The following is a 16,838-nucleotide window of genomic DNA, read 5'->3' as shown; positions in this document are numbered from 1 at the left end:
GCCCGTTCTACCAAACGCACGGAGGGAAAAGCATATCACTACGAAGGGGAGGCAGAGGGGAAGCCATCGGGCCAAACGGAAGTCGAGGAATCCAAACGGGTGAGGAGTTATGAAGAAAAACGGAATTCAGCTGAAGGAGGCTGAAAAACCAGTCCAAAATCTCAACAAAGGGAGAAGATGAGAGAGAAAACCACACATGTGAAGTTTAGAAGGCCCAGGAAGGTCCAGGAATGGCAAAGGAGCATGTAGAAGGCACTAGAGCCACCTGGAACTCTAGGGGGGCCACTGAAGGTACATGGCCCTCTAGGGGGCCCATTAAAAATGCCACGTCATCATTTTCCAACAACCACTCTTTTAATTCCTTAGAATGCCTTTGGGCCTAGGGATTAATTACGCTTATGTGCTAGGCACCATGCCGTGTTTAATTACACATTATTAAGCCCACGCTTGGACTTTTAAAACCAAAGTTGTCACGGTCTTGTAGTACATTAAAGTACCTAGAATTTCACGCCCCCGTGACATACCCCTCTCTTGAAACAGCAAACCACAGTTTGCTGCCCCAAAACACACGAGAGAGCATGAAATATAGCATAAAAGAGTATACAAGAAAGCCGCAGCTATAGTATACAGAGATAGTAAAAATATGGCTAGGAGAGGCATGCATCCATCCATATATACTGCTCAAAATCTATGTGATCCTCGGCGATCAATAGTCAAGATGCATCAATATCATGAAGTCTCACAGCAGAAATACTGTCAGCTCAGTATCTCGGATGAAACATACAGTGTCATCAATCGACCTCATGAAATCTTAGTGAGCCCGTCTGTACTGAGGGAGTGGAGGTGCTATCCCCCTCTCGAACATCAAGTAATGCTCCAGACGCTCGCTCTGCTGAACTACTTGTAGGAGCCCGGACCGCAGTCGGCTCTAATTGGAAAGCATCAAGGTAAAGCTGCAATATCCCAGGTGAATCTGCCAGTTCACCTTCCTCCATCCATTTCGCATCAAGTGATGGGTAATTTTGAAATTTTACCAAGTAGCGACAGATAACTTTACCCTTGAGCTTTCTATCTCTGTGTGCCAGAATCTGCTCTGGGACCAGAAGTTCATCCTGTTCTTCCACTTCAGGCTGCACCTCATCAGATACATCCTCGGGAATATCTCCATGATATTGCTTTAGTAAGCTCACATGAAAGGCATTATGTATCTTCCAATGCGGAGGCAACTTCAGCCTATAAGCTACCTCGTTTATCTTTTCAGAAACCTGGAAAGGACCATAGTAACGCATGTTCAGCTTTGTGTACAACCTTTCCTTGCCTTTCTTATTTTTCAGCCTTGCCTTCTGAAAACGCAGCAAAACCCAATCACCTTCTGTGAATACCAATTCCCTGCGATGCTTATCTGCTGCTCTTTTCTGCTTGTCTTGACTTCTTTGCAAGGCATATTTGATCTTCTTGTAAGCCTCTTCAAGGCTTTCCACAAAACGATCAGCTTCGAAGATTTTCTCTTTTGTATGCAAAATGGGAGGTATCTTCCTAGCACCTTCCACTATTTCAAAAGGTGCTTTACCTGTGGATGTGTGCACCGTATTATTGTAAGCATATTCCAGCAAAGGTAAATAATGCTCCCATTTGCTTTTGTGGTCTGAGACATAGCATTTAAACATATCCAAGATGGTAGAGTTTTCCTGCTCCGATTGTCCATCAGACTGAGGGTGAAAAGATGACGAAAAATTCAGCGTAGTGCCCATATTTTCAAACAGTCCTCTCCAAAAGAGGCTGGTCATCCTCGGATCTCTATCACTAATTATGGATTCAGGCATCCCATGATACTTGAAGACATGCTGCAAAAACAATTTGGCCATTTGATCTGCTGTAATTTTCTTTCTTACTGGCACAAAGTGGGCTTGTTTGCTAAACCTGCAAATTATTGTCCACAATCCATCATGTCCAGTAGGAGTACGTGGAAGATCAAACACAAAATCCATAGCTATGCTTTGCCATGGTCTATCCGGAATTGGCAAAGGGTGTAACAACCCAGGTGCCTTCTGCCTGTCAAACTTTACTTTCTGACAAACCATGCATGTTCTCACATATTCTTCCACATCTTTCCTCAAAGATGGCCAATAAAAGTATTGCTCCACTGCTGTAATTGTTGCTGTAATTCCCCTATGTCCTGCATATGGAGGAGCATGACTTTCCATTATGACTTTTTGTCGCATCTAATCAGTGACACAGAGTCGTCCATGCATCAAAATGAAACCCTCTTTCAACATATAGTGATCATGCCTTTGACTATCAGAAAGCTGTTCATAAATAGTTGAAAAATCAGCATCATTAACATACTGATCTTTCATCACATCTAACACATTGTTGTAAGCAATGCTCACTGCTGAAACACTGGGTTTCTCGGAGACTGCTTCAGGCTGTGGTTTCCTGGAAAGTGCATCAGCCACGACATTTTTGTTACCCGGCACATGTACAATTTGAAAATGAAACATTGAGAGGAAGTTAGCCCATCTCATGTGCTTTTCAGATAATTTTCTCTGCGTGAGAAAATATTCAAGTGACTGATGATCTGTCTGCACATAAAAATCAGCACCAAGAAGGTAATGTTTCCATGTGGTCAAAGCATGTATCACTGCTAACATTTCCTTCTCGTATATCTGCAAGTACAATTCAGCATCTTTGAGAACTCTACTCTCATATGCAACCACTCTGCCATCCTGCATCAAAGTGCCTCCTATGCTGTTTCCACATGCATCACAAGTTACAGCAAAGGGTTTTGCAAGATCTGGCAAGATAATAACGGGTTCAGAACACAACTTTTGCTTCAGCTCTTCAAAAGCTGCATTTTCCTTTGGTCCCCACCGAAACGGTACAGCTTTCTTTTGTAAAGCATGCAAGGGAGAAGCAATTTCTGCAAAGTACTTTATAAACCTCCGATAGTATGAACACAACCCAAGAAAGCTTCTGACTTCATGCAGATTTTTCAAAATTGGCCAACTCCTTATGGCCTCAACTTTTGCAGGATCCATCTTGACTCCATCCTTTGACACTATATGACCGAGAAAATGAATCTCATGCATAAAGAACTCACTTTTCTTGGTGTTTATTAATAGCTTGTGTCTTTTCAACTCTTGAAACACAATAGTGAGGTGTTTCCTGTGCTCCTGCTCATTTTTAGAGAACACAATGATGTCATCGAAGAAAGTGCCCACAAACTTTCTGTGTGCTCTAAAAATTCTGTCCATCATTCTATTGAAAGTGGCAGGTGCATTAGTCAAACCAAAAGGCATCACAAGGAACTCATATAAGCCAAATGAAGTGCGGAAGGCAGTCTTGTAGACATCTTCAGGCCGTATCCTTATCTGATGGTATCCACTTTTAAGGTCAATACGACTGAACATTGAGGAACCTTCCAACCGATCCAATATATCATCAATGCGTGGAATTGGAAAACGGTTCTTAATTGTGACTTTATTCAAAGCCCTATAATCAATACACATTCTCCAACTGCCATCCTTCTTTTGCACAAGCAACACAGGGGAACAGTAAGGAGAATTACTTGGTTGTATTAATTCCTTTTCCAAGAGTTCCTTCACTTGTGACATTATCTCTTCCTGTTGTGCCTTACTGACACGATAGGGAGGTATACTAGGCGGTGAGCTTCCTGGAATTATATCAATTTGATGATCCTCGGGCCTCTTGGGAGGTAATTCTTGAGGAAGTGCATCTGAGAAACAATCCTGAAAATCTGAAATAAAAGCAGCCCTTTCTCTATCTAAAGCAGAAAGAGTAGAGCCTTCCTGAACTGGTTGGCTGTCCTCTTTGACAAAAATCAAGTACGCTGAAATATGACGCTTTATTACATTGGAAATACAAGAAGCTGAAACTACAGGGATGGACTCCCCTTTCAACTTTACATCAAGTACATGATTCTTGCCTCTATGAGTTCAAGAAATCTTCTTGTTTCTCATCTGCACATCAGCTCCCACCCTGTACATCCAAGGCATCCCAAGCAAAGCATCACACTCTGGCAAAGGCATAATGTAGAAGTCCTCTGCATCCTGATATCCCTGGATATGCATCCTTAACTTGCCAATGATAGGAGTGATAGGTGTGTTGAGTTCAGGGTTGGCCATATCACACATGCCGGATGGCCCCATTTCCTCAGGCTCAATGCCAAGCCTTCCTGCCATATCAGGAGTTATGAAATTTGCCTTTGCCCCAGAATCAAAGAAAAACAAACAATTTTGATTTCTGATTTTTCCCCATGCTCTGCACATCTCAGTCTTTTTCATTTCCTCTTCATCATGTGCATGTGGCAAACTCCCTATCACATCTGGAAGAAGTCCTGCAGAAGGTTTAGGCTTTTTGCTCTTCCGATCAGCCTGTTTATCACCATTCTTATCATCATCTGACCTGTCTCTTTTCTTGAATGGGCAATCATAAGAGCGGTGTCCCTCTCCTTTGCATATAAAACATTTGTTTTGCTCCATGAGTGACTTTTTCTCTTCATCAGATAACTTGGTACGGGGCTGTTTATTAGGCTGTCCACGCCTTTGACCAGCTTTGAATTGGGCTTTTCCTCCCTTTTGAAACGGTCGTTTGCCATAATTTTTATTTTCAGATTTGATGTCCTTATCTTGGTGTTTGGCAGCCCGTTTGTTGTCTTCTTTCTTGCTGTCCATAAAGCCCAAATTCTTCTCCTGCATCCATGCATATGCTGTCCTTGCATTCTCAATTAATTGAGTCATAGAACCCACCTTGGTTTTGATGCAATAATCACGTAGCTCACTAGGCAATCCACAACAGTACCTCTCTATTTGCTCTTTCAAAGAAACATGCCTGTAAGAGCTCAATGGCAGCAAAACATCCCAAAACCTCTGGGTGTAATCATCAAGATTCTTGCAAAGTTTGTATGACAAGTCATGCCAGTGTGAAAGTACTTCAACTTCAAAAGTTGGAGTAAGCCAAGTAGAAGAAAACACTTGCTTAAATTCCAGCCAAGTAGTAGGTGCATCTCCATGAAGCATAAGGTTGGTGTACCACTTAAGTGCATTGCCTTTCAAAAATGTGGCAACCTTCCTCATCTTGGATGCTTCTGTAAACAAACCCCCAAGAAATGCAGCATCAAACTGTTGAAGGAATGTGAGGGCTTTGTATCTGTCCTGTACTCCATTATATGTATCAAACTTGACATGAGAACCACCATCCTTAAATTCTTTATAAACATTTGATATTGGCTGTCCCAAAGATGGCTGTATATTTGCAGCATTCCCTTCACTAGGGAGAGCCATGCTTGGCTGAACATTAGGCATGGGAGCATATGCTGTGGCTTGCATGCCTGGCTGCATTCCCACATTGTCATACATGACTTGTTTTCTATGCCCAATTGGCGGTGAAATCAACATAGCATCAAAGATCGAATCTGTACCAAAATATTCAGGTTGCTGCCTCAAATATGGCTGAGGTGGTTGAGCCACATTTATGGACTGCACATTATTATTTTGAGTAGAAATACCCAAACCAAGGCCTTGTGCTGGCTGCTCATACTGTTGCACTGGCTGTACTTTTTGTACCTCTTTCTTAAGTGCTCTTTTGGGCGATTCCTCTCTCTTGGAAGTCACTTTCTGAGTCATTTTAGATGGCTGTCCCTCATGGGAAACTGATGCATGAGTGTGCGGTCCGCCATGAGAAGCTGATGCATGTGTGTACTCACTCTTTCCCTGCTTGTGCTTTCTTGATTTCTTCTTCTTCTTGGCATTTGTTTGCACAATCTGAGCCAAATTTTGAGCCAGCTGAGTCAAAGCAGTCACTGCACTTGCAAGCTGTGCATTCAACATAGTAGCATCATCTGACTCACTGCTAGAACTAGTATCACCGTTGAGCTCAGTTGTAGCTTCATGTGTGGCCTGCTCAAAAGGCATTTGTTGTGCTTCTTGCAGCTGTACACTAGCTGGATCGTTAAGGCTTTCCTGCCTTCTCCTTTGAGGAGTTGTGGAGCTCTCTTGCTCATGGGTACTCACCATGTTTATGGTTGTAATATTCAGCTGTCAAAAAGTGCAGCAAAGATATCCTTCCACCAAACTACCGAGGCCCACCTCTTGAGAAAGAGTGTGTGGTGTCCCAGCAACGGAACCAATGAAACCGGCCTCTAATCACTCAGAGGGCAGTGGAACTAAACCTTTAATCACTTCAGCACTTATTTACAGCTCACAAAGCATATATCACAACCATTAACCATTGCATGATCACCATTTGGCATTTACCCATTGGTTCACAAACAAAACCACTGAAAAAGGGATGGAGGCTAGAATGCCCCTGCTCAACAGACATAGACAAGTGCACCCGATTGGCCCCAAACACCGTGGCGCCCCTTTCGGTATTTCTTTATATTTCACAGTGAAATGATTACAAGTTGCATCTGGGAGACCTTCCCTGCAATCGAGCACGCAGCCCCAATTCACTAAGCCTTCGCAAGGCTTTCAAGCATATAACACCATCACATAAGTGCACTTAACCCGTAGGCTCAACCCAAAGGCATTCTCTTTTCCGAGTGCAATTCCATTGGCTGTCCAGAGGCAATCACACTGCACCCCAGCTGCACTCTCTTTGAGTGGTTTCCAGATGGCATTCACAAAGCTTTTCAAAGCTCCAAAATAAAATCAGCAAAGTACCCAACCAAAGAATGACTCATATAGCACTGCCTGGGCACCTGTGAGCCAAGAAAGAGGCGGCACACGAGACCAACCAATAGCTTATGGCAAAAAGAAATTGCAGTAGCAAAATCACAACTCACCAAGCCCTGAAGACTCGAACCAAGTCCTCAATCGCCAAGAGGACATAGTAGCCAATGCCCAATTGCATTCTCAGCCAAAGAGGAGTGCAAAGGCACGAAGAAAGAGCATTTACAAGAGCCGACCAGCAAGAATTCCACTGAAAAATGCAAAAAGAAACACTTCTGTCGCGAAGAAGTGGGAGTTCTTGGGCTCAAAAGCAGCGTGCTTCAGAGAGGAATGCATTGAGAAGGTTTTGGAGAAGTTTCATCGCCGGAAAGTCCTCTAAAACTGAGAAAAACCAATCAACCAGCGCGTCGAACCACTCGAAATTCAACAGAAAGCTGTAGCTTTGCAAGAGGAGAGGCCCAGGAGGCGGTAGAAGAAAAAAGGTCCAGAAAAAGCCACTTTTGCAAATTCGACCAGCAAAAGAAGTGCTCAGCTCTGCCCGTTCTACCAAACGCACGGAGGGAAAAGCATATCACTACGAAGGGGAGGCAGAGGGGAAGCCATCGGGCCAAACGGAAGTCGAGGAATCCAAACGGGTGAGGAGTTATGAAGAAAAACGGAATTCAGCTGAAGGAGGCTGAAAAACCAGTCCAAAATCTCAACAAAGGGAGAAGATGAGAGAGAAAACCACACATGTGAAGTTTAGAAGGCCCAGGAAGGTCCAGGAATGGCAAAGGAGCATGTAGAAGGCACTAGAGCCACCTGGAACTCTAGCGGGGCCACTGAAGGTACATGGCCCTCTAGGGGGCCCATTAAAAATGCCACGTCATCATTTCCCAACAACCACTCTTTTAATTCCTTAGAATGCCTTTGGGCCTAGGGATTAATTACGCTTATGTGCTAGGCACCATGCCGCGTTTAATTACACATTATTAAGCCCACGCTTGGACTTTTAAAACCAAAGTTGTCACGGTCTTGTAGTACATTAAAGTACCTAGAATTTCACGCCCCCGTGACAGATCCGCCATGATTGCGACCACCAGAATGGTAATTCCAGCCCACCAGCACCTCCGTTTTCAATGCGCCTTGCACCAGGCAGGAGTAGGAAGAGAGGCGTCCAAGAACATGAGCTCAAATTCAAGAAAGGATGACTTTTGTCGCAAAGAAAGTCGAGAAAAGCTCCATAAATGGCCCAGAAAGGAGGCGTCCAGGTCCAGGAAGCATGCCAGCAATAGAGAGCACCAAGGGGAGGAGAACTGTCGTGAAGAAAGCTCGAAAAACGACTTCATCGAGCAAGAGGGAGGCTGCAAAAATCCGCCATCTTCAGAATGAGGCTGCTCTGGTAGGGGAGAAGACTCAAAACAACAAGGGAAAGGAAGGGCCCCAGGGCCTTCCAGGGGCTTCAAAGGGTGACACCTAGGTGCCACAAGGCAAGCAGAGAGGCCACACACAAACACATGTACAAAATGAGGAGTGAGATTTTAATGCCCCTAGATGGCACACCATGACCCTAATGCTTGGGAACCAATGACCCTAGTTTGTAGGATCTCTAGGGAGTCAATTTTTAAAGAATGACCCCATTGAACCAAACCAATGACCTTAGAAATTGAAACCACTCTAATAGCACTAGGAGTTGCACTTATCGCACATGAAATCATAGGTACCTTTTGGGCATTAACTAAGGCCCCTAGCCTGGTACCCTAGGCTAAATTCAGTGACAATAGAGACTGGTGTGTTTTTGCAAGGCTTGGCCTGCAACAGACAGCCAGCTTCTCATTCTAGTTTTCTTCCTCAATCAGCAACCCATATTGAGAGATTTGTGTAGTTTTTTGCAAGCATAAATGTAAAGTTCTTTTGTCTAGGGAAAAATTTTCATGGAATGATGGATAATACAAACGTCAACCCAGCAGGAATTCTGAACTTTGGCATCATCTTCCACAGATTTTGTTTTTTGGTAGATATATCTGTTGATCTATAAGTTACTTTAACTTTTGTATTTCGTCGCCATGGACTACTTTGTTTGTCACAAGTTTCTTACATTTCCCTTGCCTTAGGATGCTATGACTCTTTGCAGTGACTTTATGTGCAGCCAATGTGTGTATGTTCTGTTGTTTTTTTTACTTGAAGAAAAAGATCTCTTTCATCCACCCCCTGTTGATATGTAAGTTACTTTAACATTGTCTCTTTGTTACCATGGACTGCTTTGTTGTTGTGAATGTCTTACGTTCCCTTGCCTTACAATGCCATGACTTTGTGCATTGAAGATTTGTGCAGCCACGGTGTGTATGTTGCGTCCCCCCAAAAAATTCATGCATAGGTTACTTTATCCCCCTCTGTGCAATGAATATTTGTGCAGCCAAGGTATGTATGTTCTATTGTTTTTCCTACTTCGACTCATCCCCACCCCCCCCACCCAACACACACACACACACAAAGGGGTAAAAAAAGGGAGGAAAACCTCCAATTATATGTCATTAGGAAAATAAGGAAGGGATGAAAGCAAAGCAAGAAAGGAAGTGAGGAAAACACTGAGAAAATTGTTCTGATCGTAACTTGTAAGGGAAAATTTTACCTCAGAAAAATCAATGCCAGGAAATAGAGTGTGATATGTGCTGATTGACTGCCGTTTGTCACAAGGATGCACTCCCTTAAAAACCACCAGATAAAAAATATTGAGACTTTCCTTGAACTTATTCAAAAACAATTCACAGATAAGAAACTTAAAAATAAACTGTATAAAGTATTTGATTTTCATGAAAACAATGGGTAAAGCAGGTTTATTACTACACCTATCAATCTATGCAGTTCACCTTCGATTATCATTACATGTTTTGCAAAAAAATCGATGAACAAGACAAAACACCCACATGTACAAGATCCGTCTAGATCGCGGTCCCAGCCGCACCCGTACCTCTGCCTTGACTCCAGATCCCTGTTCCGGCCTGACTCGAATTTCTACCCTGATCACAGATACAAATTGTTGTCCCATTCAAGATCCGGATTTCTGTCCTGGCTGGACCCAGATCTTTGCCCTGAATCCAGACTGTTGTCTCGATTGGACCTAGATCTCTATCCCAAACCCAGATCCCTGATTGTCCTTGTGCATTGTACTCTCATGTTCCTTGCCCTAATTCTGGATCCCTGTCCCGGCTGGACACGGATCTATACCCCGAACCCGGATTGCTGTCTCAATCCCAGATCTGGATTTCTAACTTGGTCGGACCTGGATCTAAGGGTCTGCTGCAAAAACACAATAATGAGGGGCAACCAAGTCCTAGAAAACTATATGTACAAGCGAGAGAGTCCCAGACACAGCAGTCCCTCCATCATGACTCTACGATAGTAGCGTAGATCTCCGCCATGCGGGTGCCTAACATCCTCCAATGAGAGAGTGCCCAACCTCATGCCTCTTCCTTAGAGCAAAGGCGGCTCCAAGCCCCGAAAGAACTGATTGGGCCAATATCACATCCGATGTAAGCCCTCTACCCCAGCATGAGTCCACGGGGTCTCGAACCTCCAAATGTCATAAGAGTGCTTGCTGCTCAAACTCCTCCTGGCACCGCGGACCGGTCCGAATGAGTCCTCCAGACAAGCATTGCCAAACCGTATGGAGGCTCCTCATCAAGGGGGAGCCCTTCCTTGCGAGGGGAGCCTCTAAAAAAATCCACCTATGGGACTGCAGTTACTGACCTCCCGTACAAGGGGTGTTGGAGACCGAGACCCTGCCTCACTCTAGGACCGTGTCAATGCCAGGGTAAGATCATTTATATTTCTTACCTGTACTTCTCAAGTGATTAATCACATGAAGCAATGGCAGTGGCCAAGAGTATATGGGAGCATTTGGCGTCAATCAAACCTCTTGCTGGAGTATCACATGATGGATTCCTCCAGTTGTTCCAACTCATCTTCTTAGGTGGTTTTTGCCCAGTGATATAGAGGGCTTCTTAGGTCAATGCTAGGGTAAGATCATTTATATTTCTTAACTGTACTCCTCAAGTGATTAATCACATGAAGCAATGGCAGTGGCCAAGAGTATATGGGAGCAGTTGGGTCAATCAAACCTCTTGCTGGAGTATCACACGATGGATTCCTCTAGTTGTTCCAGCGTCATCTTCTTAGGTGGTTTTTGCCCAGCGATATAGAGGGCTTTTCCCACAGTGTCTCTCCCTCTTTCTCCCTGTGTGCATTTCTTTGCTGAGTGCTCTCTCTCACCCACAGTATTCCGCTGCACACTCTCACAAATACAGCTGCAATATGAAAACACCAACCATTGACTACAAGATCTTTTGAAGCTAGAGGGGGCACACAAACTAAAAAAGCAGCCACGATGCATCCAAACTCTATATACAAACCCTAATTTGAGGGGTAAGGATGTGTGAGGGAGAAGCCACTTGTGGCTCCATAGAGTCCAACTCATGCAGCACTGATATGGTGCACCCAATCAAAACACATCTAATCATACATAGAAGTAAATACTCACTTGTAGAATTAGCGGACTAGTGAGTACAGCATGTGTGACCTACATCTCGAACACTCAATTATAAAGAAACTGGAGTGGTGAATGAATGCATGTGCGAAACGTGACAAAGCTACCCAGTACAAACCATAGTACAATGCCATGTGGGACCCATCCCCTTCATTCATGGGATGTATGCGGGGTGTGCCACCTTCTATGGCCCCTTCAAAATGACTTAACTTGCCAATGTCATAATGTCATAGCATGGCCTAAGGTCTAACCTACTACCTAGAAGCCACTTGATAATCCTAACCTAATAATAACCCAAAGGGTGAATTAATCATAGTTGCCAGCCGAAACGGAAACGGAAGAAACTGAAACGGGAAAAACTAGGAAAATGGAGTTTCCAAGCCCCGCCGAAACAAAAACGAAAGAAACGGCAATATGGTACAATTTATGTATACAAATTTATTTTTTATACATAATACAATTATCAATAGAGTGCAAATTGTACACAATACAATTATCTATACTTGAAGCATCATGCATGCTTCTATGATTCTAAATTCCTATGATGATTGATCTATCTAGTATCATCTATTATCCATGAATGATGCTTCAACAATCAACATGTGTCATGAACTAAGTTCTAACTTCTAACTTTAAAGTTACAACAATCTGAAGTTTGAGAGGAAGGATGGAGAGGTGAGAGGGAGGATGGAGAGGTGAGAAAGAATGGAGAGGTAGAAGGACAGGGAGGTGAAAGAGGATTGAGAGATAGAAGGAGTCCGAGGAGGATGGAGAGGTAAGAGAGAAGAGGTAGTGGAGGGATGAAGAGCTGAGAGCAGGCTGATGATGGAGAGCAGCTACCAGCCTGCAGGATGGAGGGATGCAGAGGAGAGTAGGCTGTGGGTGCCAAGGCCTAGGAATCAAATGACAAAGATGGAGAGGCTGGAAAGCAGCAAGATGGAGAGCGGTAACATGGGAGGCGGCAAAAACGATGACAGGAGGCGACGAATCAGCGAAAAATGTTTTAATCAAAAGAAGGCAAAAACAGCTTAATCAAAAGAGGGCCACCCGGGGGGGGGAACAGAGATTACGAAACGGTGTTTTTGGAAGAAATGCCATTTCCATTTCAGCATTTTCATTTCGGCATTCCCGTTTCCAAGCCAAAAACGGCCATTCTGGTAACTATGGAATTAATGAACTAATCCATAGTTCATCATTAACTTTTCCAACATCAATTACAAGCCCTAGCTAGTCTCGCCATATAGATAGCAAAAATAGTTGCTTAGCATGTCTAGAAGGATGAGGTGCTATGAAATAACACCATAGGTGCCTCAACTATCATGACAAACCTTATCTAGCATTGGGATCGCTCTAAGATATTTGTGTACGATCACCATGGGTCAGCTCAGGACCTCATCCCACACATTCCAGATCGAAGCAAGATGCAAATTGCAGCCACACAACATTGTAGAGATCCGAGGCTTTGCATACTTTGCGGCAAACGAGGTAGAGAATGACGACCATGTCCTAATGTGATGCCCCAAATGTAAGACGTTCGTGGGAGGTATCACTGCTATAAACATTAGCGACCCAAATCAACGATGTGCCACACTCTTCATGCACAAGGTCAACCGACTCAAATCCAAACTAATGAGACCGACCATGGCTCACGGCCCTCGACAACACGGGATCACATATACTTCTTCACCGGGAAGAAATGATCAAGAGGATCAAGACCCCGACCTTCAAGCACGTTGACCCAACAAGAGACTAGATATAGGTCCCACAAGCACTCCGCCCATTCGAGATACTATCATAGAGGCATTCCAACTTTTACATAGCCTCACACCATGAGTACACCCCACAAAGAGGAATCGAGGGGGCCAACGACAAATCTCAAACATGTTCCAAAGACACAAGACTCACGATGAGACCCCAATCAAGCCTACGTGAAGCTGAAGCTACTTATTACTATCATAGAAGAGGACATGACAAGATAGCCCTTATCCATTCACAACTGTTTGGAACATTGGACCTCTTTACAGTTGCACATACATGCACACATACACAAGCACACCTTTCCCATCATGATGAATAACTAGCTGGATTTTTGTTAATAATAGATTATAATTCCAAGAAAATTCTATTTTTGTAAGATTGGGAAGCACGAGCCATAAGACAAAAAACCAAGCTCACCACATGTTCTCTGCATAACTCCACTGCCATAAACGGTGGACAACCAAAACTTGAGATCGCACTATTACTTCCATTAACATTTGCCACCATCAAAGGAGGCAATGGATTGCCCTCAACACACGGACCTCCTCCAAAAGCTCCAACTGCAGTCTGCATAGTCCTGGAGATCATATCAACAAGATCATTATCTCCTGATTAAAAAGAAGGGAGATGCTAAAATAGTGCTCATGAACATTTGTACCTCATCAGTGGAGATGTGACTACCAACTCAACTCTACTGAGAAGATCAATGCTCGTCAAATGCTTGCGAAGTTGATCCACCTACACAAACTTGAAATCCATTTGTTAATTCAATGCCAACTTCAGAAATTGACAGAGCATTCACGAAGTTGTATGTTCATAAGACTAGAATATATCCAATCTTATAAACGAAAATTTATAAAACAAGTGAAAGAACTAAGGAAGGAAGTTTGTGAGCAACTCTAAACAAAATTATGAGTAAACGAGAAAAAGATTAAAATAAAAATACCCTAGTAAGCAAAGCTACCTTTATGTTCTCAACAATACCCAACCATAAGCTGCCATCTGGCTTTCAAAAGATTCCAAAATCTCTTGGGCAAATGCAATGCTTACTAAGCTTTGAAATCCCAAACCAAACAACAAAAACTTCAATAGCAAAAAAGAAGGAACGAAGAAGAAGTTACAAGCCGCTGATGCATGTTTTTTGATACCCGGAATTTGTCCTAGGTAGTGGAAAATCGCAAAAATCTAGGAAATTCGAGGATTATTTGATTGTAGGCTATTTGGAAGGAGCATGTGACATCCAAGAATAGGAGGAAAAGCAGTTTGGGTGCTCAGCTTTGTTGGAGGCATACCTTCTAGAAAAACGGACCCAAGGCACTGGAAAAGCACCTAAGAACAGAGGAAGTAATCACCAAGGGGGAAAGCAACCATCTTGGGAAGAAAGCAGGCGCCTTTAGGGAATTCGCCCAGTTTTTTGGGTGAGGCCCCCTATTTTTGGACCCCTTTTTGGTGTGCGCATGTTTTTGGAGCAAAAGTTTGGAAAAAGCAAGCGCCAAACTGTAGTTGGAGTCGTCTTTAGGGAAAGCAAGCCTTGTTTGGAGTAGGCGCCCAGCTTTTGGCTGTTTTTGGCTCCCTCTGCATCCATAAATTGAGCCCCGAGGCTGCCCTTGTAGTCAATTGTCCTGAAGCTTCCAATTCTTGCTCCCTTAGGCCTTGTATCTCCCACTTTTGAACACGTTTTTCTGCTCCAGCTTTATCTACTCTTGATTCAGCCCTTATTTATTGGTATCTTGTGGCTTTTCCATCCACTTTCTTCAGTTCTCTTGTAGATTTTTCCCTCTTTCTTTACAATTATAGCTTGTGAACTCCGCGAGAGTTGTGTTGGTATTGCGTGGTGTTTGGGAGTAGATGTATGCTCATGCTTTTCATCTACATCTATCGAGGTTGCAAGGTTCAAAGCGAGTTCTCTTGTTCTATCAATGACAACGATGGGTTGTGTCATGTGCACGGATTGGTATCTGACATGTACTGGGGTAGACAAGACTAGCTCAGGTAGCCTGGGGAGGGGCTTAGGGCTAGGTAGGCTTGATTCACTGACACGTCCCCAGCACTCTTGAAACCTTTGATCTCAAACAAACACAAGAACACACCAAACATGAGGAATTTCAGCAGGCTGCTCACCACCCAACCATGACATCTGCGGGATGCGATCCCGAATCAAGAGATGTCCCCTCCGAGCCACAAGCTGAGCTACTGGCACTAACTCCCAACCAGATCCTAACCAGCCTGGTGTCCCATACCACCAGGTGGTGCCTAGAGGCCTGGGATCTGCTGCTGGGCCTTGGGCTACGCTAAGATGTGCGCGCGTCCGCGACTCAATCCAGGATCAGACCTAGCACCTGGGAATGAGACTTGCTCCAATTGGCTCACTGAGAACTGAACCTCTGGGCCCCTTATATGGACTCGGGCCCCAAGCACCAAAAATAGCGAAGGCCTCTAACTGGTTCGTACCCTTGCCACTCAACCCAAGAATCAAGCCTGCCTAGCCCTAAGCCTCCCCAAGCTACCTGAGCTAGTCTTGTGTACCCCAGTACACGTCATATACTAATCCGTGCACATGACAAGCTGCCTCTTTCGAAAGTTAGTTGCCCCAAGAGATCACTCCTACAAAAGGGTGCTGCATATACGGCCGTCTACCACACCAAGGTATCAAACAACCACCCCTTCGTCAAGGGATGTGCTAGAAAGAACTCTTGCTCAAGTCGATCCATAGCTCCCATTTCTAAGGCTTCCATATCCACTTGTCTTTACACCCTTCAATCAGATCTTGACACCTTCATACTGGGCCTTAGGGGTGATCCCTGGTGTGTTAAGCCACAATGCTTGGTTAATAAGGACAAAAGAAGATTACTCAAAGTTCTCCCTTGAGGCAGACGTAATCTCTAAAACCATGCTTCAACCAGCCTCAACAGCCTCCTTGAGAACCGTGCCCCTGTCTGTACAAGGCCATACAGTTTGTACGGCTGTAAGGCCTGCTTTCAACGCCAAAAATTGCCTCAAGAAACGTGCCACAGCCGTACATGTTATACACTAACTTCTAACTACAGACAAATCACGGGAGAAGCACCACTCTAGTTCCACCCAGCCAACCTTGCTGAAACGTGAGAGCCAACAAAGAATTCAAAATCAAAACGTACGTGAGAGCTCATTCTCTTCTCTCACTAACTCCAACAAGCCCCAAATCCCTAGATGGATCTAGATGCCACATGTCATCAGTATAGGGCCTTACTAATGCCACATTTCACCCCTCTCTTGGGATGCTTTCATTTCCTTTGCCCCTAGGCACATTTCATGCATTAGGCCCTTAGCCTTAGATCCACCTAGTCTGGTGCTATCAACCCTCACCTAGGACCTTGACATTAGTTCCCTCCCGATCATTTACATAAAGCGCAAACAAATATATTACAAACATAGATCCTTTAAGGAAAATATCGACTGATTCTTACGAGGTCATGCTACCTCGACTAGAGCATAACATTCCTTCCCTCTTCAGACATCAGCGTCCTCGATGATAAAGTTTGGGAACACTCTCCGCAACTGGTACACGGATTCCCAGGTAGCTTCGGATAGAGGCTGACCATGCCATGCAACCAACACCGTGGGTATCTTCCGATTTCGTATTTGCATTGTTCCTCGGTCCAAGATTCTTGTTGGTTTGCACCTCGCATTATCCTCTATCTCCTGAAACAAAACCACACCTTTGATTAGTGAGTCACCTGTATGTAGAAATTTCTTTAAGCGCGAAACATGAAAAACCGGGTGCACCTTACACCCTTGTGGCAATTCTAATTTATAGGCTACCTTGCCTATTCTCCTTAGAATTAACCACGGCCCACAGTATCGAGGTGATAACTTAGCATACT

The 16,838-nt window shown here is 44.1% G+C and overlaps 1 protein-coding gene across 4 annotated transcripts in view; it reads right to left on the bottom strand.

Annotated features, from left to right (window-relative positions):
• The window catches only part of LOC147883949 (phosphoglycerate mutase-like protein), a 47,737-nt gene that overhangs the window by 21,273 nt on the left and 9,626 nt on the right, over positions 1 to 16,838 (bottom strand). For all 4 annotated transcript variants that reach the window (XM_087398628.1, XM_087398627.1, XM_087398626.1 and 1 more), the window contains 3 exons: positions 13,634 to 13,713; positions 13,393 to 13,552; positions 9,304 to 9,378 (listed from right to left, as the gene is read on the bottom strand). In XM_087398628.1, the coding sequence (XP_087254754.1) occupies positions 9,304 to 9,378; positions 13,393 to 13,552; positions 13,634 to 13,713 (315 nt within the window). The remainder of the gene's footprint in view (positions 1 to 9,303; positions 9,379 to 13,392; positions 13,553 to 13,633; positions 13,714 to 16,838) is intronic.

Source organism: Dipteris shenzhenensis, chromosome 27 (assembly GCF_047967505.1).
Source record: "Dipteris shenzhenensis isolate YYH24624 ecotype China chromosome 27, Dip_SZ_1.0, whole genome shotgun sequence".
Taxonomy (NCBI): domain Eukaryota; kingdom Viridiplantae; phylum Streptophyta; class Polypodiopsida; order Gleicheniales; family Dipteridaceae; genus Dipteris; species Dipteris shenzhenensis.
The sequence above is the reverse complement of the archived record's forward strand: the minus strand, read 5'-3'. Positions and strand labels throughout refer to the sequence as shown.